Source organism: Nasonia vitripennis, chromosome 2 (assembly GCF_009193385.2).
Source record: "Nasonia vitripennis strain AsymCx chromosome 2, Nvit_psr_1.1, whole genome shotgun sequence".
NCBI lineage: Eukaryota > Metazoa > Arthropoda > Insecta > Hymenoptera > Pteromalidae > Nasonia > Nasonia vitripennis.
Genome location: NC_045758.1, coordinates 15254387 through 15278659, shown reverse-complemented (window position 1 = coordinate 15278659; position 24273 = coordinate 15254387). Strand labels below are relative to the sequence as shown.

At 47.7% G+C, this 24273-nt stretch overlaps 1 protein-coding gene across 2 annotated transcripts in view; it reads right to left on the bottom strand.

Moving 5' to 3' along the window:
* Positions 1-24273, bottom strand: part of LOC100121068 (lachesin) — a 149613-nt gene that overhangs the window by 80118 nt on the left and 45222 nt on the right. For both annotated transcript variants that reach the window (XM_031922889.1, XM_031922890.1), the window contains exon 2: positions 10491-10600. In XM_031922889.1, the coding sequence (XP_031778749.1) occupies positions 10491-10600 (110 nt within the window). The remainder of the gene's footprint in view (positions 1-10490; positions 10601-24273) is intronic.

Below are 24273 nucleotides of genomic sequence, written 5' to 3'. Positions count from 1 at the left end.
CGTACACCGTTTTTCCGGTGCGGCGGCTCGGCTAAAAGGTTTTTAATGACCGCGAACGTGCGTGCGTGCATGCGCGTCTATTATTACAGCGGCTCGAATGCAGCCGAGGAAATGGTTTGATCGGATTCGGATCACACGAGAGGCGGGATGAGCGGAGGAGGAGGAGGAAGAAGAAGAAGAATGTAAGGTGCACTAGCTGCTACTGGAAACGTATATTGGGAGGGACGCGACGAGTGCTCGAAATAAGTTTCCTCGAAGGGACCTAATTGAAAAGTTCCCTGGCTAATTAACGCCTGCTCGCGGGGAGGAGGTGCTCGAAATAAACGAACACTGTGTGTGTGTGTGTGTGAGAGAGAGAGAGAGAGAGAGAGAGAGAAGCAAGGAATTGATAGAGTGCAAAAGAGCGAGGGAAAGAGGATTAAGGGGGATGCGAGAGCGGAGGGAAATCAATGGACGCGCGCAAGCCGCGAGAACCGAAATATATTGGATTAATTGCTTGATTTTCGAGGGAAATAAAATCGGAGGAAAAGAGAGGTGGACGGCTTCAGCTCTCGTAACGAATAATAGAATCGAAATAGATGGACAGTTTGGGAATAATCAACGAATCGACACACACACACACACACACACACACACACACAGGGCTTCATGATTGATCCAGTGGAAATTGAACTGTGAATAAGTCATCGATTGAATAAAGAACGTGATTCGAAGAATTGACGCTGACCGCATCATGAGCGAGCCGCATTTCGTAAAAGTGAAAAATTACGCTAAATCATTAGCGCATGTACGTAATCGTCGGGAGTATTCCGTGCTCCCTCGAGGCTCTCGAATAAAAAGCTTCTCCGAAAAAGTTAGCCCGACACGACACGCAGGGAGAGAGAGAGAGAGGGAGCCCGGGTCGATTAGAAGGGCGGATACCAATGAGGAGAAATCTCCCGCGGCCGCAACGCTGAAATTGCGCGCTGTGCTCTCGCCCATTTAGTGAAGAGAGAGAAAGAGAAGGAGAGGCAACGCTAAACCCAGAGGGCGACATCGGCACCGTGCAGGTTAACGCAATCAGCATTCCGCGTTTAATGAGCCCCCGTATCTGCCCTCTCTCTCTCCTCTCCTTATCACTTCGCCTCTCTTTCTCTCTCTCTCTCTCTCTCTCTCTCTCTCTCTCTCTCTCTCTCTCTCTCTCTCTCCCCGCAAACTTCTATCCCGCGTGTTCCCTCCCTCGGTCCTTTATGAGCTTTGGCGCACTCCTCCTTTTTTTCACGCGCGCCATGCTGTACTTTTTTTCCTCAGTCGGCCGCCTTTTATCTTTCTCGCCCGACTTTGCTCTCCCCGCGTTACTTTTTAACTTGGCTCTCGCGAACGCTTTGTTTCGCCGCGGCGGCGGCGGCGTATAACTTTCACGTTTGTATTTCTGATTTCTATTTCGCTTCCGTCCGCCCCGACGCGCTGCAGTTTTTATGCGCGAGGGCCCACGAGCATATACTTTGCTTTCTTGACCCTGGCTCATCGCCGCTGCTTTTACTGCTTCGATCTGTGGGCGTATGTATTCTTGGCTGAAAACCGCATGCGGACGAGGGAAAGGGCGGGAAAAAAGCGAAAGCCAACAGCGAAGGAAAGAAAAGCATAAAGCTCTCTCTCTCTCTCTCTCTCTCTCTCTCTCTCTTCCTCTCGTATATTATAGAGGCTGCTGCGGGCGCGGATGTTTTTGCCAACGATTCGCGAGTTTACCAATGCTATCGACGTATCGCTCGGGCCGTTTTCCACTTTACAATCCCTCTCTCTCTCGCTTTCTCTCTCGGCGAAGTGAGAACATTACAAAATGAGCTATACACATCGCAGAGCAGATAGAGCGAGGCGATAGCGCGTGGAGTTTAGCGGCGAAAACGCGCTGCATCGATTCCAAGGTAATTGCCGAGCGAGGCCTTTCAAAATCTAGCTCTCTCACGCTCTCTCTCTCTCTCTCTCTCTCTCTCTCTCTCTCTCTCTCTCTCTCTCTCTCTCTCTGCGCAAAGCCCACCGGTGCACGATAACACACTCCCCCCAGATACAGCAGCACTATTTGCAGTATATAGCGTGCATATACGTATACACATGCGTAGCGCAACATTTCGCGCGTGAGTCGCGTTCAATGAGAGAAGACTGTATACTCCGCAGCGACGGGATGAGAGGAGGAGTGGAATGCTCGCGCACGAGCCGCTGGTGCAGTGAGTGCCGAAAAGTGTTTCGACGTGTTCCGATCAATCGGAGCGTTAAAAAGCCGCTCGGTCTCTTCCGAGTGGCCGACTCTCTCTCTCTCTCTTCCTCTTTCGTCTGTTTTCACCGCCTGTTTTCTCTCGTCCGCGCGCGGCCGCTATCGCGAGGATTTCACGCGCGTCTGCTTCATGCAGTTGCTCGATCATCTGTTTCCTTTTAGACTAGGAGCGAGCGCTTTATCTGAGATTTGCTATGGGCGAAAAAGGCTTTTATTCGCTTAGCCGTCGTTCTCCCGAGCCGGATTTATTCGTGGAGGAGAATCGACCTCTCGCTTTCGCAATTCGAAAAATTCGTTATCATCGACTTTTTGCTGTAATTTCTTTTAATCGTTTCGGAGAAAGAGATTTAATAATGAACATCTAAGTGATAGTGGAATGTCGCTCGTTCTCGCTGCGTGAAATGTTTACACAGCGGCAAAACAAATCTATAATGTTTAACGTATCGCCAGGAGAATGACACAATTATTTGCACATTCGTCACTTTATAAACTGCGAGTAGTTTGTTGACGCGCGAGCGATTTACACTTTTAACGCGGCGCGGATAGGGAAAAGCGACGAGATTATTTTTTAGAGGCGACTAATAGCCGGTTACTTCAAGCTCGGACAAAAAAAAACGAGGTAGGAGAGTGGAATGCGCGAGGGCTTAAATCGGAAAACGAAATGGTGCACGCTGTGCCAAAGTGCTGGAGAGTGCCTCGGCTCGTCGCTCCCGCAGCTAATCAATGCGTTAATAGGAAGCGTCTATGTTTTTTTTTGTTTCTGCATTCTCCCCTCTTTCTTGCGCATGGTTTCTGTAGCCCCGACTGACTGTCGATCTTTGCTTTATTTATTCGATTCGCTGACCTCTTTCTCTTTTTCGCTTTTCGATACCTTCCTGGTCTCTTCGTTAGGAAATTAGAATGCGCTCTTTCCATCAGAATTGTGCATTCTCGTAGTGTATATTTATCGCATTAGTTACATATTTTTCTGTCGTCGGCACATTGTTTCGAAAACATAATAAATATTTGCCTCCCATTAGATAACTGATTCCAAAGTGCGCACGTATGTTAATTGAAGCCAAAATATAATAAGAGAGCTTGAACAAATTTGCAACGAAATTTATTATGAAAGTTCGAGTTTATATTTGAATTGTAAATGTTCTACGGTGGTCTTTGACTTATTGTTAGTTTCCACCATCTTACCGTAATAAAATTTGAAACGAATTCTTATGCAAGCGGTTTTTCCCCAAATTTAATTCAACAAGGTATTAGCCGAACTTTCAGTATGCTCTTCCCTCAAGTTCCTAAACGATTGATTTAGCCAAAAAATGCATTTCTAACAAACTATCAATCTGATACAAAATGTTAACCTTTCTCGAGCTAAAATACCACTTAATACCGATAAACGTCGCAAGTTAAAGATGGAATTCTCATAGCCACACAAACAAAGTAAAGCGTGTATCGATATTCAAAATTCTTTCAAAACCAGACGTCAACATCCAAGTGATACATCGATACACGAAGTTGACCGATGCGCCGATTATATTGACGCAAGTTCGAGCTTCGCCTTTCTCTGTACCGTCTAGTCCCCCTTTACCTCCAAGACCAGTGTGTATATACGTCGCCATCCCCTTCGTTTCCATTCCGCAATTCGACTAGATTCGTGGATTCACGGCACTAAAATTTCACGAGCCGCACGCTCCCAGCCATTCTGGCTGATGGAAGTGGAGCAGCGGGCGCGCGAGCGCAGTCCGCGAAGCGTAAGCTCGAGGTATATAAGGAACGCACTCGCGCAGCAGGGGGAGATGAAAGACGAGCTTGGGATCTCGCAAGGGAGTCCGCGCGCGCAGAGAGGACGTCGCAAGACGTCCCCGGAGTCAACGGCCGAGAAAATGAGTGTCGTCTCTTCCGGAACACGCGCCTAAAGATTCCTTACTTCTCGCAGAGCACGCAGCTTTGTCCGAGAGGTACTTGCAAGCTCTCCTGCACGGTTATATATATTTTCTTATTCCGCCGTTGTCTTTCGTCTCGGTCTCGCTGCTGTGCTGCTGCCGCTGTTGCTGATATTGAATGGAATCGTCTGTCCGTGCGCGTATGCGACGACTCGAGTTAGACTTTTTTACCGGTCCGGGGGATGATTGACCGCGGCTGCCGCACATGTAATAAAAAAATTACCGCTCTATGTGTGTACGTGTGTGTGTTTTCCGTATTTCGAGAGATTTTTACGACGCTTTCGACTGACCCGCGCAATAACTCGGGGCGGCGAAGAAAGTTGGCCGGAAATTACGGTTACCCGAAAGGCCGGTGCTGAATAATACCGTCAGTTGAGATGTTAATATTCCAAGTTATATGTTGGTCTCGTATAGCAAAGACTACTTTATTCTTTATTGAAACAAAAGTCAAGGCCGGGTCGAGAGCAATATATCAGCTGTGCGTAAAAATTCGAGCCGGCCGTACAATAGCGCCGAATTAATCTCGATCATTCTTCGGCTGATTGAGGCGGCCTGACACGCCTCGCTACTCGAGCGCGCGCGCGCATTTGCAAGACAAATCAGAGGGACGCGCGCGAATATAATAGTCCGAGCAAGAAAGCGCGCGCAGGCTGTTCCCAGAGTTTTATTAAAAATCTGCCACGGCTCGGATGATGGATATCGCAGTAGCGCGTGCTCCTCTCTTCGCGCGAGTATAGCGCCTGGACGGATCGGGCGACGAAAACAATAGAGATTGATATAATACAAATACCGGCTAATGCTCGCGTCGATGGAGATTTCTTTCGGACAGTCTGGCTTCCCTGCTATATCCCCCGGGGAAATAGTGAACTGCTGCTCGGGATTGTGTTCTCGGCTTATTGTATTGTTTTAGTTTCGTTTTGTACATGGACTGAAAAACATTCTATGGTAAAATTACCGCGGATCGATGCTCGGATTAACTGTCTATGTCCAGTAATGAGAACGTAACAAGACTTCGAGTAGATTATCAGCGTGGTTTTATCCAGGACTGAAATCTTACAAAATCGGATTTGGCAAAACAGCCAAGGGAAAAGTTTCACAGCCGTTATGCGGCACCGAGAGCGCGCGCGTATGATACCCACACAAGTACACATATACAAAGCGCCGCAGAATGCAATCGGATCGAGCGAACTCTCGCGAAAGCATCGCAATTCAATCTGTCGGTTTTTGCCGCGGCGAGCCGTGGATGTAAACAGGGAAAAAGACTCGAGTTGCGATTCCTTTTTACCTTTTTTACATCTTTCGCGGAGTCCCAAGGGCCACGGGGGGCGGGAGAGGGCGGAAGCGAAAAGAGAAAAATAGAGAGTGGAATTGGTAAGCGCAGCGCTGGTGTGGCCGGAGAAAAATAACTTATCTCGCCATTAGCAAACAGGAAGCTGGAACTTTCATCGAGAAGTGGCTCAAGCGATGTATACACAGCGTGCAAGGCAAAAAGGAGACGCGCGGCGAGGAAAGCGCCAAACGAGAGGGATGGGATGGAAATCGGATAGAAGATAGATCGGGTAAAAGGCGTTGCGGTGAGAAAATTCGAGCTGCTGAATTAAAGCGGCCCCCGTCGGCAGGCGCGCGCGCGGCTAACGAAGTCAGAGCTTCGGGAGAAAAGGGAGCCGCTCGCCGACGAAGAAAGACCGAGCGAACGTCTTCGACATCGACCGGAAACTGTCATAACAAGGGTAATCTCGTACTAAGGAGGGATGAAAGACCCCACGATCCGGCGCACAGGGAGTCACTATGGTAAGCTTCGCGAAGCAGGTCCAACTCTACTTTAACGCACGTGTTTGTCCGTTCGGAATTGGGTATAAGGGATCGCAGATGCCCCGACTTCAAGCGAACTTTTTTTATTGGTAAAGTACGTTCAGAAATTAGTCGTATTTTTAATTTAACCACACGAATAAGTTACTAGGTTAAACAGGAACCAATAGTGGTTTATTGAATATCTTTTACTGATTTAAATAGAAAATCGGAATAGCGCACTTTTTCACGTCGATTAGTATTAGTCTCATTTTCCACTGCAGGAAAGCAGCGATGAGAATAGCGCGCTTAATAGGCGTATATAATTTATCAGAAAAAAAGAAGAGGAAAAAAGAACTGCATAGATTCAGGACTGACTAGGAAAACTTAGCGGCCACGCGAAATTACTCTCCATTTTCTCTCTTTTCTCTCTCCTCTTTTTTATCTAGCGCCTGTTTGGCAAGGTATGGGGAAAGTCTCTCCCGCTTGCCCCCGGCTCTCCGCGCGCGCGAGCGCGCCATTAAAATGATAAAATAATGTTTGCGATGGTAAGTGCCACTAAAGCCCGCTACTTATACCTTGAGCGCGTTTACAAGCTATATACGAATAGACGGAGGTGGGCGACTGGCGCCCCCGCGAGCGCGAAAGGAATACAGGGAGAAAAGGCTATAAGCAAGGTAGGAGCGAGCGGGAAAGAGAAGATGAAGGGTGAATCAAATCTTTTTTAACCTTAAAAACGCTTTTAAAGAGGCTCGATGAAAGAGGATGGAAGAGGAGACATTTTTTTGAACTGTCGCCCCGACGAGAGGCGCGGTACTTTGTGTTTGGCCAAGAAAGTAGAGGCTGGTCTTTGTCGGTGAGCTCGAGAGAGAGAGAGAGAGAGAGAGAGAGAGAGAGAGAGAGAGAGAGAGAGAGAGACAGAGAGACAGAGAGACAGAGATATTTAACGAACTCGTGCTTCTCGGAGATGACTGTCTCTCTCTTCAAGCTTCTCATAATCAATGTTATTTGCAATGTTTGTATGGGGATTTCGCTCGCCGGAGCTGGGAGGAGGAGGTGAAGAATTAAAGCTTCAAGGCAGATTTCACGATACCTAGGGAGAAAATTTGAAATTGCAGCAGCATCAAACTTGCTAATGTTTAAGCTTTTAATGAGTAGACGACTGAATATAAGCATCTTAATTTCAACAGGATATGCAGTTACGCTCATCGACAAGAAGAATGAGGCACGAAAATTTGTTAAAATAAACAATCGCATTCACGCTAATAACATCGTACTCTAGACATTTTTTCCCATCCAGCAAACACCCATTGGAAAGCAGTAGAGAAAAGGATACGCGCTCTCTCGTGCATACGCTCACTAACGAATGAGAAAGCTCGTCGAGAGAAGCCGCAATCTCAGAGACTCGAAATTCTTCGGTACACCTCAAAACTTGACTTTTCAACTTTGAAGCGCTCTCCCTCTCGCGCGCCCATCATCGAAGTACATAACCTTCACTTACGGCCCGCAGCAGTCAAGCTTGGTGTTGGCTTTGGTTTTCGGGCTAGCGCGGCAGTGGAGCTTTGGCTGCGCCAAGCCGCGTGTTTGCGGTTTCGCTGTTGCTGCTCTTCCCTCTCTCCATCCCGTTTTCGCCCTCCCGCTTGCCGTGTGCACGGAATTCTCCAATGCGATCGCTCTTCCTTTATACACCTATTGCCGTCTCCGTCTTTCGCGCGCTATACACTTGTGCAGCGGCGGGTGTGGCGGCGAGCTTCGAGCTGGAGACACCGCCTCGCCGCGAAAGCTGGTTTGTTGGTACAGCTGGCTGACTGTACTCGAAGGAAATAGCTTGGGTGTGTCCGAGCGCGTAATGTTTCGCTCGATTTAAGATGATCATCAGGATGGAGGAAACCTAGGTTCACTTGCTCTCATTTAAGTTAGCGTCGCAAAATCGAGCGAAAGTCTAAAGGTCTTTCACAAGGACGAGCGGCAGTAGTGATAGCCAGACCTGCCCAGACGAGGGTGAAATTCATAGCCATCGCTATTGTGGCGGTCGGCTAACGTCTTAATAATACAACCAACCTGCTCTCTCGCCGCGAACTACCGCGAGAGTTCATTACCCATTCCTGTCTGTTGAGGAGAGAGAGAGAGGAGGCATGGGGGTGAACCGAGCATAACGAAGCGCCGCCGCCTCGTCGGCAACCCTCACCTTGTGCAGCTGCTGCTCCTTGAGGCCTCTCTCTCTCTCTCTCTCTCTCTCTCTCTCTCTCTCTCTCTCTCTCTCTCTCTCTCTCCCATCGTCGTTTCCACTTCTCGATCTATACCCATGTGTATACCTGTATAACAACGCGCCGCGATATCGTCGGGCCCGTTCGAGGATCAATTGAAAAATCGACAGGGCTAATTAAATCCGGGATAACAAAAGACCGAGCTTGGGATGACGACAAGTGCTGCAACTTTCTCATTACTTTTTATAGCCACTGCGAGATCTCAGGACGTTAAGTTTTACGCGCTTATTTTGACTAGTGTTCTTGACGGTTTACAGTATACCGACGACGTGGAGGGGAGTTTCGTAAAAATAAGGCGATAGACGCGAAGCGACTAGGAAAATGGAAGTTGATGATAAGACGCAACGGCTTCAATTATAAGAGCGCGCTGCAGTGAAGACGCGCTCTATGGTAGTTTCGGCCGTTATGCAAATCTATAGAACTTGCGGATGAGCATCAGAGGATACGTACTAGTTACAATGCTGCTAATAGGCTGCACTTCCAAGTTCGAGTAATACGAGCACGCGTAACTTTTCTTCGTCGCGTATATTGCGACTTACTTTGTATGATTGTACATAACAAATTATAAATGCGACTACGGTGGATAAATAATTGAATTCGAGGATTTCACTCGAAGGCGATGATCGAGCTTGTTTGAGTTGGCTGTCCTTTCGTACGCGCGCTAAAGGGATGTTATATAGCGTGAGAGCCTTACGCTCTCCCCGTGGTATTGCGCTCTCGCCTCAACTATACTCCGGAGGTATAGAGCGACAGGGGAGCTGGTCTCTTGGTACTAAACGCCCGCCTCTTAAGCCTCCATCGATGTCCCGGAATCTGAGACCCCGACCCCTCAATCTCTGATTAGCCGCATTAGCGAACGACTAATCGCTCGCTACGAGGTGATAAAACTCCTGCTAATGGACGGATTGAATAGGACGTTTGTTGTCGAAATGTTTCAATCTCGATACGGGATGATCGAACGATTTCTTAACGACGATGCACCCTTTTAACGTTTGCAAAGGTTCTCTGAAAACAGGAGCCCGCGTGTAAGCTCCTTTTCATTCCTGAGCACTGGGTTTATATTTATTTTGAAAGCCATTAAAGAGCGCACAAGGCACGACCTCGTTTCGCCTTACTTTTATCAGTGTCCAGCCCTGCAGCTTATGTTCCGAATAAAATCCGACCATCCCCGTATGCATTAAGGCCGGGCAAGCATCTGGCGCACATCGAAGAGGCAAAGGGTACGCGAGAGCGCAAGAAAAATCCGATTGACCGAAAATATAAGTCTCTAGGCGAAGCACTCGAAAAATATCGGATTCACCGTGCGCTAAAGTAAATTTCCTTGACCCACCCTCACTCTCTCTTTTTTTCTCTCTCTCTCTCTCTCTCTCTCTCTCTCTCTCTCTCCTTTCGACGCATCCGACAAGCCAGCGCAGTCCTAATAAGGTGAAAAAGCCCAGCCAAGTCCCGCAAAAACCCTTCTCAAGACCCACTCGAACGAATCCAATCTCCCGGTGGCTCTCCGGATTTCAGGGAAAAATTTCGGCGTATACACACATTTGAAAATCTCCATAGTCCTGACCCGCGAGCCAGCTGTATACGCTGCGTCTCGGATCGTGACGAAAGAGGCGCATCCGCGAGAGTCGAGTTCTGGCAGGCCTCCAAGCTGCCGAAGCCGCAAGTCCCGATTCAATTTTCCCGCCGCGCACACAGATGGGCTTGTAGGCGTCAATCCTACTCTATCCTTGCACACACACTTACACACGTACACCTATATGTGCTCGCGCATCGATTAAATCTCGTAGCAGCGGTGGCGGCGGCATTGGAATTCACGAATCTGTGCGAACGCGCGGTTAGAAATGCAGAAAGCAATTCGAATCCGAGCTTGCGAGCTTGCGAGCGCTATCCGCTTCTAGTGGGACAGTCGTCGTCGCTGCTTTTTAAAGCGAGCTTTTCGCGAAAGAGCGAGCTCGCGCAGTCGTTTTAATGAATGCGATTCATTGGAGGGTCTCATTAAAATCAAGTGTCGCAAGCTCTCGCTCTCGCTCGCTCGCGATTTTCCATCAGTCGCGCGCGGTAGTCGAACGCTCGAGGTCACACGTACGTATACACAAACACACACACACACACACAGTGAGTCGAGCTTTGAGGCTTCTTCTTTTTGGATTGCGTGTTTTCCGTGGCGGAAAATACATGCGCTCGAGCGAGTTCGAAAGCGTTTTCAAATCTGGCCTGGGAAATAGCTTAGGTGAAACGGCTGAAAGGTGTACTCACTTTGTACGTTCCTAAATCCTTGACTGTGCAGGCGAGCTTGACGCTTCGGCCAGCCGGCACCGTGATGTTGCCGATCTCTTTCACGAACTCCGGCTCCAGAACTGTCGAGGCTGCGAACAAGAGAGTGATTATTCTCACCGGTTCAAAGTATACGTTTCGTTTTTGGCGAGTAAAAGTCGCGAAAATATACGCTGGTATTTATGCAAATGCGCCCGGTATTTCCGACGCGCGCGTGCGACGACGACAAGAGGTGCGAAACGAAGTGCAGACTGTATATAGGGTGTAAAGAACGTAGACCGTATAAGCTGAGAAAGGGTTCGCAGGACGAAGGGAGAGAATAAAAGGGACCGAGAGAAAAAGCTGATATTTGATGCAACTGGTGTAGCGTCTTAGGGAGTCACTTTAAATCCTTTCTTATGGACTCAGTCACGAAGCTGCCGGCGCCGTTGCTGCTGCTGTACACCGGCCGTGACTTTCAAGGCGGATCGAAGTGACTACTTCACTTGGCAAGAGCTGGCGCCGAAAGCGAGAGACTACTAGGAAATTCTCTTTGGGACACTGCCATCGACTTTACTATCTTGCGCGCGAGAGACTCTACCTCTGCTCCGCTTCAAAAGAAACTGCGCCAGGACTCGCATGCCGGCGGTCTACTGCTACTTCGCCTCTCCCTTTCGCTCTGGTGTATGTTTGACGCGCGGCGCGCCTTCTCAGGAGAGAGAGAGAGAAAGAGAGAGAGACGGAGAGTCGGAGGAAAGACTGACGCAGGGAATGGAGTTAGCATTCCTTTGCGGGGGAAAGGATACGAATTCTTCCCCGACTGATTAGAAAAAGGTGCGTTTGTTTTTAGACTAATGCCACCGTGCTATTGTGTAAAAGCGCGTTCTTCGAAACTTCCTCGGCGGGCGTAACTTCTGCTGTACATCTTCGCCGGAAAAAACAAGGGCTGAAAGAGTAATAAACCGAGTCTGCTTTTCCTCGCTATTATAACTTCGCGAGAGCACGCGCGGCTGCGGGGAGCGAAGAATTTTGTATTCTTCCTCGTCTCGCTGAAATATTCATGCAAATCGAGCTGTAACTATATTGAAACTCATTTTCATAACGACTCTTCGCAATCGAATTCTCCCCGTAACCATCTCGCGATTCTACTCGACATCTCCCTCTTTCTCTCTAGTGCTAATTAAATAAACTAGGGCTGACGATGAGGATAGGTCGTGCTCCAGAGAAATGATCGGTTTACAAGAGCCCGCGGACTAATTAGAGTAACGCTCTCGCTATCGTATTATAATTAGAGGCACGAGGAAAAAAATTTCAAATAATTAGGAAGATCTCGCCGAATTAAAAATACTCGCTTCCGGTTCACTTGCTCGCGCGCACCCACACACGGATCCGGAAGTACAGGACGATAAGTAGGCTGAGTTAATGATATGCCGATCCCCCTCGCGAGCCTCTCCGGTTCTTTCTGCTTTCTATACGCCGTCCTCTGCCTCCTCGATCCCTGCAACCACTCAGCCGTACACGTAATTCCGCGAGCTCACAAAAGCATCGTCGACGAGGGCCAGCCCTTTTGAAAGAGCTCCTTCGAAGGCGCCACTCGTTTGAATTTTCGAATTAACAAGCCGTGTAGTACCCCCGCGGAGACCTCTCGCGAGCATAACTGCGAAACGAGCCGGCGTAAAAATGTGTGACACGCCGCTATCGAACCGAAGAGATGATTAGAGTGCGAGGGAAGATGAGAACTCGTGCGGGGGATCTTCATTAAGTGACGAGTACGTCGGCCGCGCGGATTTTAATTGCTCCGTGGCGCGGGGCGAATTCAACGATTCCACGTATGCGCGGCTGCCGCGACGCAATTAAACCGCGAAGTCTCCTCATTTGGGTATTAATTTACATCGCCTCAATCTTCTTGCTTTTTTTATCTCCCACCCTTTCCGGCGCGTCGCGAGAACGAGGTCTTCTCGAGGCTTTTTCAGACCTGCGCGACACACGTGTGCTAGGAGGTGATTATTGTGGTTTTTTATGGGAGTTTACCGGTCTGAACCTGTCAAGTAGAACGTAATTCGGTGAATTTTTGCAGAGTCGTTAGAATATTGCCTTTCGCGCGCAAACCTGTTTCAGCAACTCGGCGAAAAATTGAAAAATCTCAAAGAGAAATAATCTCGGCGTATAATTTCCGGCCGCAGTCTTGCGCGCGCATTAGCTCGTTATTAATAAAACGCTCGTTGTAATTATCTTTCCTGCGCCATCTCTCGCACTCTCTCGTACACCCAGCACCGACGTATATATGGCACAGGGCATTTTCTCTGCTTCGAGTCGTAAAAGCTTGCGCAGCTCGAGGTTTAAAAAAGGAGCGCGCTAACGGGATTAAGTCGTCGACTACACGTAAATGGCTTTTCGGTCGGTCGGACGAGAGGCAGTGAAATTTTCCTAACAGTCAGCTGCTCTCGGAGGGCGGCGACGTATTAAAGCGTCATAATTCCAGAAGAACAGCATTATCCGGCCATAAATAATAAATCTCGTCCCGAGTGGCTCGCTCTCTCTCTCTCTCTCTCTCTCTCTCTCTCTCTCTCTCTCTCTCTCTCTCTCTCTCTCTCCTCCCGGTAGCTGTATAGTCTCCGGCCATAGTCAGCGATTTCTTATGCAGCGCAAAAAAAGGCCTTCGCTTTTCCTTTCCTCCACCCGCTGTTCTTCTTTCGCCTCGTTTTTGCTCTCCGCTGCACTGACTTCCTTACTTGTCGCCGTGCTATGCCAGTGAGCTATATAGACTGATTCACTTTGTATCGTTATCAGCGATTCGCCGCCGATGGACGGCTTTGTGTACGTTTGCATTAGCTCTACACGCTCTGGATTTACGAGGAGAAAATAGAAAGGTTTCGGTACACTGCTGTACAGTCTCTGCATTATTGAGAGAGCTTCGGGAATGTTTCGGACGACGTGTTAGATTTCTTTTAAAGATGTACGTATTTTCGTGACCAAATGGAATATCGAATATGTATTTTCATGGATGTACATAAAAGAAAGGTAAAGAAAAGTTTTATGCATTTTTTAAATGTTCACGTAATGATTGTGTTTTTGTACATTATTGGTATACATGAAGATTAATCGAAAATGAGCTCGTGTATCGATCATGTACATATAATCGGTTGCATAAAATAATGAATTTGAAAGTCTCACGTCAATATCTTAGAGCGAACTTCTATATCTGCAGCGCGCGTATGAAATTTAAATGATTAAACGGCTACCAGAAGCAACAAACTGATATATTCAGTCTTGGAGCTTGCTCTAGTTAAAGACCGCATGAATATTGCAGCATACTCGCTCCTAAAGCTTTTAAATCCACTTAGAGGTGTTGGCGTCGTGAACAAGAGGCCGTTGTTAGTATTTACCCCCCATATACTTTAGTTCCTCGATGTACCCAATAAGCTATGCAGTTCACGAGGATAGTCCGAACAAGGATGATTGAACGAAAAAATGTCGGAGCTTTTCCTTCAGACCGTAAGCTCGAATTTCCGACAGTAGTAAAATAACTCTGGGATCTCGAAGGAAAACAATCAGTTCAGACTCGGTCCGTAGCATCCCACACGCATCTCCAATCTTTATACAGCCTCGGCCCTTGACCATTAAAATCCAAGAAGTCCAGCAGGGATCCGCAGCCGCCGCAGAACGATTTCCAATCATTCGGCCAACAGTCTCCGATTGTTTCAAAGACAGGGGTGAGAGGGGGAGGACGAGTAGCCGAGAGGAAGAACAAGAAAGTCAAGCGTGGGAGAGAGAGAGAGAGAGAGGAAGAGAAGTCGAAATTGGAAGTCGGCGAGAGAGGGAGGGCGAAAACGAGCCGGAAGAGGAGCGTATAGAGGATCTACAAGATGGGAGAGAAGCGAGGCGGGGGTGGGGGGCGTAGGTTACGTAGCGTTTTCATTAAATTGCGATCGCTATCGACGCTCGCGCACTAGAGAGCGAGAGAGAGAGAGAGAGAGAGAGAGAGAGAGAGAGAGAGAGAGAGAGAGAGAGAGAGAGAGACAGATCCTTGGCAAGATGGCGGGAAAGCGTTTTGGCGAGCGTTCATCAGAAATGCATGGGCTTCCCGAGACTCGTGGCAATCCCGGAAAGGCTAGCTGGCCCATCGAGTACCTCCGCCGCCGCGAAGTCCGAACGAAATCCGAGATAAGGGGCGAGTGAAGCAGGCGTCGTATACTTTATCTAGATCCGCAAGGCGCATACGGAGAGACAGGAAGCATTTTCTGATTCCGCGAGTTTCTTTATTTTTCCACCCCCCTCCTCCTCGCGGTCCTCCCGTCCTAGAGGAACATGCCCGACTACGAGCCGCAGCAATCGCCGCGAAATGCGAGCGAGCACAGCCAGCCAAATACCGTGAAAATACTTTTGCTAAATCTGGCTACTGCTGCGGCCTGCTCCGGAACTAGACGCTGCTACGGGCCGATTTATCGACTGCGTATTCAAATTCCTCTGTTTCGTTAGCAATTTCGCTCCGCAGCCGACTGCTATAGCCTATTTCACCTTTTTCCATCTTCGCAACACGACTACTTTCTCCCGTGCTATACTGCTGTTTTAAGCTCGCTGAGAACTTTTTCCTACTGCTTTTCGCGACCTATACTATAGTTATCTATCGCGACGAATAGTTGATTGAAAAGCTTAAAATATTGTTTCTAGCGAATCTGACGCTTGAGTCAAGTAGTAGCACAGATGATTGCTATTCTGCGCTTGAGAGAGCTTTATAGTAATAGGATTTTCAGTTTCGAAGACCGTTGACAACGTGTTTGGAAGTGTTGGCTGTTCGACTCACGATTGATGTTTGCTACTGAATAATTCTACCTCGACTGGCACATAACCTGTTCAAAATAAAGATCTTTGATAGATCGTGACTAGATCATTAACGATAATTCTTGCATAACTAGCGCAGAAATAGCTCATCCTTTCAATCACAGCAGGGCTTTCATTTGATTGAAAATCAATAATTAACTCAGATAAGTGATGAAAAATAAAAGCCGTATCCCCAATCAAAGCGTAATCCACAAGTTTATTAATTCAAAGCGCAGAGCTACAAAATGAAGGTTCTCGATCGTTGGCCAGGCAAATCGAGCGTGAAACGAATGCTAAGGAGCGATTTCCCCGTTCACTCAGCATCTCCACTTCGCTTGAATAAAGTAAAAAGGAGCTCTGAAAAATTGCGTCGCTCCGTGGAAGAAAAATCATCAGTAGTACGACTCTTCACGCGCAGCTTGAAGATAAACGCGGCCATCGCCCTTTTCGCTGATGCCGCAGAGATTCTGCCGTATATATAAGGCGCGTAGGCCGCGTGGATTCTTTCGAGTGACTCCACTTGCGCACCGGGAGACCAAGGCAAACACTGGCCATTGTTGGCGCTTAACTTACTTAGCTCACGTCGGGTGACTCTTTTGCTTAAGCTTCGCTCGCGTGGCCAGCACTTTTTCCCTCTACTCTCCGGCGCTCTCGTTGCTGCTGCTGTTCTTTTCGTGCGTCGTCTTTTTCCTCTCTCTCAAGAAAGCGCCTTTGTTGAAGTTTGTCCGTTGTTCTTGCGGTGTAGCCGGGCTGCGGTTCTTTTTTTCATAAATATTTCACGAAATTTTCACAGTGCACGGCGCCGACGTCGAGAGCTAACAGAAGTTCGAGGATAAATTTTTGAGGAAACTAACAGCGGAGCTTATTGAACTCGCGGATGTAATGGTTCGGGAAGCCAGCCAAGGATCCCCGGATTAAAAACATTTTTCCGCGCGCGCCAATCGAGCAGCGCGGAGAAAGAGAGCAGACGCTAGAGATTTTCTTATTATTCTATATAGGAAAGCTTCCATAGGCTTTTTTTATCTCGACGGCAAATTGCCTTAGCATTTAAAAGATAAAATCCCCGCGTAATCAGAAGCAAGCCACCGGGGACTAATAAATTCACTCTCTTCCTCTATAACACTCGCGCGGAGCGAGAACCGGAAGGAAGACTCTCCGAAGCGAAGAAAAAAAACACCGCAGCCCGTACAGTCGCGCCTAATCTCGCAGCTCCTCTTGATTTATCCCCGCTAATGGCGCCCAACAGCTTTTATTAACAATCTTTGCGTAAGATACAGGCGACGGATCCCGAGATTCTCGATTCCTCTCCGCGCGCGCGTATACAGCTCGGCTATCAGTCCCGTAAGATCTCATAAATTTCGCGAAAAACGCGATTAAGCGGCGAGCCCCGGCGGCTGTTCAATCTAAGTATTCAAATGAGAGAGCGACTCTCTTTTCCGCGCTTTTTCTTTTTACAGCCGTGCGACACCCCCCTGTGCGCGCGCCGGCGCGCGATTGTTACGCGCTGCCTCTCTTACAAAGAGCGGAATCGCGTGAATCAACGGAACGAATTCTCCGCCGGCTTTTATTCGCCCCCGCAAAACGCAAAGTGCCTTTTGCTGCCGCAAGCGAGCGAGCTTGATCGAGTCGTTTGATTTTCCCATGTACATATATATATATATATATATATATATATATATATATATATATATATATATATATATATATATATATATATGCACATATATATATGCATATATGCATATATACATACACACACACACGCGCGCACGCGCGAGACTCGAAGGTGGGTGGCGGGGTGTGAGAGATCTTTCAAGGTTATGGGCCTTGGCGCGAGATCTTATATCCGCGTCTTGTATTTCGTTCTTTTTCTTTCTTCGTTTCGCGTGTAGTTGTCTGCGCGGTAATGTTTCAATTTGAAGTTTAATCGTGAATTTCGAATATTTTTACGATGACGAAACCCTTTTGCTAGATTAACGTTAGTGTATACATGAAATTCGAATGCGAGACACGTCTCGATGCATTAATGGAAAGTTGAAAGCCAATTTAAAGGTAAAATAAGGAAAATTTTATCTACTTTTCCATTACCAAGCTGAACGTCGTCGGCTACAAACGAGCGTTTACCTAACTTTTGAATTTCCGGCAGTGGTCAAGCGAGTGGCCGCTGCCGCACCGTCTGTACCGTCAACGTCCACGACGCGACGACGCGTCGTTTCTTTTTTTGCGATGAACGTAATCTCCGGTTTGAAAGGAACCTCGTATCCGAGGACCGCAAAGTCCCACGTAAATTGAGATTCATAAGCTCAATTTTTCAAGTGCATGGCTCCTCCACCACCAGACTCTAGCGGATGAAATTTTTATTTGGCCGTACATTATCTTTTCTATTGAAAAACCACATGTCCGTTGAGGATAAAAAGATAATACGTCTAAGGCAACGCGATGATCCAAATTCTGCAATTTTGAAGCAAGGCACATCTGGAAATTGGCAAAACTGACAGCTGGAATTCAGTTCCCGAAGAAGATTTGGCCAAACTTCGCGGAGATTTTCCAAGAAACTTCATACGTTCCGCGTATAATCCGTTTTCCAAGCGACGAAAAAACGAAGTTACACATTTCATCTCTGGAGTGCGAGCTCGAGAGTCGAAAATTGAATTTCAAGCCATTCGCACGCAGTCGCGGCGCTACAAAGAAAAAAGTCCAAAAAAACGGAGCTTACGACCCAGTGCCGGGCACTGTATGCGCTCCCTTCCATCGTCATAGTTCAATTCCCATGAATAACATTTAAAAGCTCCGACCTCTCTCTCTCTCTCTCTCTCTCTCTCTCTCTCTCTCTCTCTCTCTCTCTCTGTCACTCTTCGACTCGATCCCGCTCTCGTACGTATATAGCGATAAGAGGCGCCGCTGGGACGGGCGCAGAGGCAATCCGTAAAACCGTAAAATGGCCCGTCGCGCTGCAGTCTCCCGTTGGAAGAATTACGGGACTTTGTTTCGCGAGGTGATAGAATCTGAAAGTGGCCTGCCTCTCTCTCTCGCTCTCTCGCTCTCTTCTTTTCTCCATAAAAGGAGCAGCGCGCGACGGGACCGCTATACACTGGCTGGCGCGCGCCCCCTGCTCACACCCCTGTGTATGTGTGTGTATAGATATACATGCCGGGGGGTGAGAGTTGCAGAGCGAAGTGGAGAGGCAGCGAAATGGGAAAAGAGGACCTTATCTTAATGAACTGCCGGGACTTAGCTCTGTAATTTGGAAAACGTCGGCGTTAAACGGCCGATAAAGCGGCCCGCCGCGCTGCTCGCGCCAGCGCGACTACATCCGCACGCGAAAATAACCCTGCGCGACGGTTCTCTTTCTGCCTCTATTTTTGCCTGTTTTTCCATACGGAAGTATTATTATACTAGTTGTTTTTTTTTGCGGTGGGCAATTCCTCGCGGTACTTTTTTTTATACCGACGAATTTATCGCCACTGGCAAAAAAATTACATATGTCCATACAGCCGCATGCTCTCATTCTTGCTGAAGCTTTATATCCTAGACGTCATGTATTTTATTGTCAATTAGCATTTGTTGAGGAGCCCGGACACTTTATTACAGCATTATTTGTCTGCATGACAGATCATTTAGACTTAATTAGCGCGAGGAAGGATACATTTTTCTTTCGAGTAAATGCATGAAATCTCTTTTCCAATTAAAAGTTAAGCGCTTCTCAACCAGACTTATTAGGATTAAATATGATAGTTACACAATAAGACAGAGAATTAATTTTAAAATATATTCCGATTAGAAGAAATCATAATCAACCCAGTTAACAAATAACCCATATCTTATAACGGAGAATTTGCCAACATCAAGCTTCTGCCAATCCTCGACGAATTAAATCACCAGAACGAGAAGAGACGTGAAAGCTTTCGCCAGGCGTTTCGAGGATCGCTCCCCGCGCGCATGTATAAAATATATACATGTACATCCGACGAAGAAAAAGAAGAACAAAAGCCAAGCATGCACAACACGCGGGTTCGCGTGGCACGATGATGGTCCCTCGCGCGCGCAGAATCAGAGCTGCCGGAATGTGCGCTGCAGCCGGCGCGCGAGAATAAGTGGAATCGGAATGAGGGAATCTGCGTCTCTTTCTCTCCCCGAGGGTCTGCAAGCCACCGCGGCAGCGTAAATTCGATATTCCAAGATTTTCCCTCGCGCGAGCTTTGTCCGCGCGCTTTCATTGTACTGCTGCTCGTTTCGACTCCCTAATGTCAGGTGCATTCTCCGGCCGTTTCTTTTTGCCCCGCGTTCTGTTTCGACCGCGAGATATATACCTTGTAGCCGCACGCAGCTGATTGAATTTCCGAAAGTGAAAACGTCGGTATTTTCCAACGCGCCACTGAATCTCGAATTTATATTGCTGTTTTGTCCGACCTGCGAAATCTCGCGTGGGAGATGGAAGATGTCGATAATTCGAAAGTCTTTTGTTTCAGAATTGGATTCATTTGGAATTAACAATTTTCGAAAACGGTTGAAGTTGTATACACGCGTGAAATTACATCATTATCGAATTATTTTTAATTTAGTATACGAATTTCCATACCTCGCTGATACGTAATACCATCAGCGGGCAATGAAAACAAACCCATAAATACCCGCAAGCTTTGAATGCAAACTCCGATTCCAAAGCGTAGTTTAACAATTAATATTCAGGTAATCAGAACAATGCTTCATTAGTGCTCCAACGAGCGACACAACAAATCCATTCGAAAATAAAAAACACGTTAAACAAGTCAATAATCCACTGCGCGCCGAACGATAAATCTCTCGAGTTCCCTCTGTTAAAGCAGCGAGTAACCAAATTTTTTGTTCTCTGACGTCGTAAACCTCCCCGAGAGAAAATTCGACTTTATTCGCGAGCGCGAACGCCCCCTACGTGAAAAATACGTCGAGCAACAACAGCCCGATCCGAACGAACAAACAAACAAACAAACAAACAGCCAGCCAGGATCGAGTGCAACATCTTTTCTCCGTAGTATTAGACAGCCGGAGAAAGGGGGGCGGAGCGCCTACTCCGCCTTAACGTCGCGTAAATTGTCGCGTGGCGTGCGCCGCAAACGCATTTCCAGCCTCCTATTTCAATCCTTCTCCCACTCTCTCTCTCTCTCTCTCTCTCTCTCTCTCTCTCTCTCTCTCTCTCTCTCTCTCTCTCTCTCTCTCTCTGACGCCGGAAGTTCTCGCATCGAGAGGCGCCTGCTGATCGTAAATCCCCGTGCCTTAAATTCCCGGGCGCTTCCCTCCAGGACCAGAATTCGCTTGATACTTCTCACCGGGCAGAAAACGATGCACACATCGCGCAGTTATAAACGCTGCTACGCGTGGATTTTAAAGGTCGGAGAGCTGTGTGTGAGAGAGAGTGAGAGAGAGAGAGAGAGAGAGAGAGAGAGAGCGAGTTCGGTTGCGAGAGAACGACACGCGTCAATCCCCGAACGGGCTCGGTTAATCGATTTTAATTTCCTGCAGCGCGCGTCCCTCTTTTATAGCTAGAGACGCGCGAGAGAGAGCTTCTTGTGTACAGCTCTGCAATGCGACACATACGGCGTTTGTTCCTGCGACCGATGCGCGGAAGTTCTAAAAGTGTCAAAAGAGAGAAGGACCAGCGCGAGAAAATGGAGAACGTGTGAAAATTCTCCCTCCGAGGCCCAGTCAAATTGAATTTCCGGACTCGCGCGCGACTCGTGTGCGTGTGCTCTGGTCGTTAATGACGATCTTGCGCGAGCTGCTGCTGCTGCAGTGTCTCTTTGACGGACAGGCGTCATGATCGTAAAAGACAAATTGTTTTTCATGCTCTTCGTGCGAGTTTCAGAAATGCGCGTACTCCATTCGCGCTCGGGATTTGCATTCGCGTATTCTATCGACGACCCGAAGCCGACGTTTGCTCTGACTGGAGTTCGTGTGCTTTGTGCGATTGAATTTCTGTTGTATACCGATGAACGACCGTTTGGAAATGTTTTACTGAGTAACATCGGATTCAGTAGTAAACGTCGGGTCGGTCGGACGCAAAGTCAGTGATGTACTTTTCAACGAAAATAAGCTATTCGTAATTGATCGCCGTGAAAAGGAACAGCTGAAACGTCAGCCGAATAAGAAAACAAGCGTCGATACCGAATAAATCAACAGAGCAGTCGTTCCATTTATACCGACCGTTTCGGTAAAACAAACCAAAGCAGCGCAACGACACTGTGTCGACGAGTTTGTTGTCCCTGCAATTATCCCCTTGAATCGCGTAATGGAAAAATCAGACGAGACTATACCCTCTCTCGTAGAAGAGAACAAGTAGGAAGCAGTAGGAAGGGGAGAGAGAGATGACGGCCGGCTGTTTGCCGGCTATCTCCTCCCTCGCGGAGTTCGCCCACCGCCGTCCTTTCCTCCACCGTCGTTGTCGTCTCCGCGTGCGCGCGCGCGCAAGCCGTCGCGCCGCGGAGTCTCCGTTACTCCCAGCTTCTCTCTGCAATCCATCAGGGGAGTTCAACCCGTTATATACGCCGCGAGGAGCTTCTCTTTCTTCGTTTTCTCCCCGGCGTCTACTGAAAAACTGGGCCTCGCCTTAGGACCGATAAATCAGCAGGGAAAAATGAGGAAAATTTTCCGAGAGCTCGCCTGCGGATCCGTCATAGGTCAGTTAGGCTCTATACTTGACGCTCGACGCAACGAAGAGATGGAGACTACGTGCTACTGCCTGCTTCTGAGAATAGACGTGGAGATGCGATGTATAAGCGATGGCACTGGATTTAGCGACGAGATATTATATACGTCTGCTTCGAGGATGCATGTGGATATTTGATTACGTGACTCAGTTTTACTTTTCCTCGATTGACGATGATTTTTAACGCGCTTGAAACAGAGACATTTTATGAATAATCTTATCGGGAGCGAAGATTACTATGAATACATAAATGCGCGTACGCAAGCGCGAGACAACGGCAGATCTTCTCGTATCGGAGATGGGGCGCGCGGATGAAAAATGAATCGTATTTATTTTCGCTGTCGGGGCGAAAAAACGATGTCACTTAATGTGCGACATGAATACGTAAAGAGGTTCGCACCGCGTCGCTCACAGGAGGGTTCGGGTGTGGATGATTCCTTGGCCCTGAAATTGCGATCTCTCTTATTATCATATTCAAAATCTCTGGGGAATCTTGAAACCGGCATGAGCTGATAAATCATAACGCGTCACAAAATACGCTTGCATATATTATTCCAGAAATAAGATAGCCCCGTTACACCTATGATAATTTGAAACGCGCAGCTCTGCTTTTAGCATACATTACTCGCCGGCTGTGTATCCGATTTTCGGTTCGATATAGACGATCATCGAAAAATATAAGTTTTGTTATTCTACGCGCAATGGATCTTTTGTAGAAACGAATTCTCTCGTAGCATATTATTGGGCATTTACGATGTAAAAATATCGAATCCTCGAGTACATCCTCTTTAACTGGAACACAGAAGACAGCACCGAAATCACAGACAGGCGCATCTTTCGAGCGAAGCGATAAGAAAACGAAACTCCGCTCGTCTCGATTTCGCAAAACTCTCATCGACGTCACGTGGCGGTAGGATACGAGAGGAGGGCGAGCTTCGCAGAAACAGCAGAGCCGCTTTGTTTTCCGGTCACATATCCACAAAGTACCCGGGGCCTGCTCTATTCATTTCTGTCTGTGCGGCCCCGCGTCTTCCGTCTCTCGCTCACTCGCTCGTTTATCCCGCCGCGAAGGCGTCCCGCCCAAGGGAGAGGGTATAGCATTGCTCGGCGCATAAATTCCGCCTACGCCGCCTTTGGAAAAAGCGAGACAGAGAGCTGGGCTATATAGCGGCGCAGTCGTGCTTTACTTTGTTTCCTCGAATCAACGAGATGTATGATAATAAGAGGATTTTTATTTGTCCATTTGGGAGTTTACGGCTGCCACTGCTGCTGCGCTCTTTATTTTGCATTCTCTTGCCGCGAGGCTTTTTCCATTTGGACTCCTCTTTCGTTTCGCTTTAATTGTTTAGCGATGCGATGATTTATTCATCGCGACGTTTGCCCCGGATTTTGAGAAGCGAGTTTATACTCTATTTTCAGCTCTTTGGCTCTCAGCTCTCAGAAATTCAACGGATATATAAAAGTGCCGTTCGAGTAATGTCATCTCGCGTATCATTTGATATGCTGTTTATTTACGAGATTCGTAAATAGTCGAGCGGTATTTATACACGCGAATGTTTGTATAGTTGACGCTTCATCTTCCCACGGGCTATATAGGTTCAATAAACGATGAGTTTTCGTTATTCTTGCCACATATGATATTTACACATATATACTGTAACGCGCGAATTAATAACACGGCGAAATGACCTCTATTTTTCAACGGAGAGTCGCGTGAAAAAAATTCTATCAAAGTCTACATATTATAAGAGCGCGACCGCGCTTCGATAGCCTTTGAAAAATCGTTCACCACACCATGATTTATAACCAAAGTGGAAAACAAGACGCGAGGTAGCAAAAAACTCCGTATGCACAGGAGAGGCAAGAAAGCCGCCGGGCGCACCTTTGTGCCGGGCAAATCGAACGTCGCGAACGCACGGTAGAAGTATAATGACGTGCGTGCGCTGGTGGCGATCGGCTGCGGCGCCAATCTGCGACAACTAATCTAAATTCAAATTGCCTCGAACAAAACTAATCTACTGGTCGAAGCCGGAGCAAGAGCGCTACGCGGTCCCCTTCTCTTCTATGTGGCTGCGAGTCGCGTCAAGCCTGCTCTACGGAAGACCGTAACGATTTCTCGCCGCCTTTCTCGGTGGTGATAATTATCGCTTCTGTGTGAAAGATTCGTTTTGGAGGAACACGGTGTTTGTTTACGGCGGATGGGTTGAATTTTTACAATGCCGATCAGAGAAAGTCACCACGAGATTTATCAGAAAAATGATACTTCGAAATAGTATAAACCTT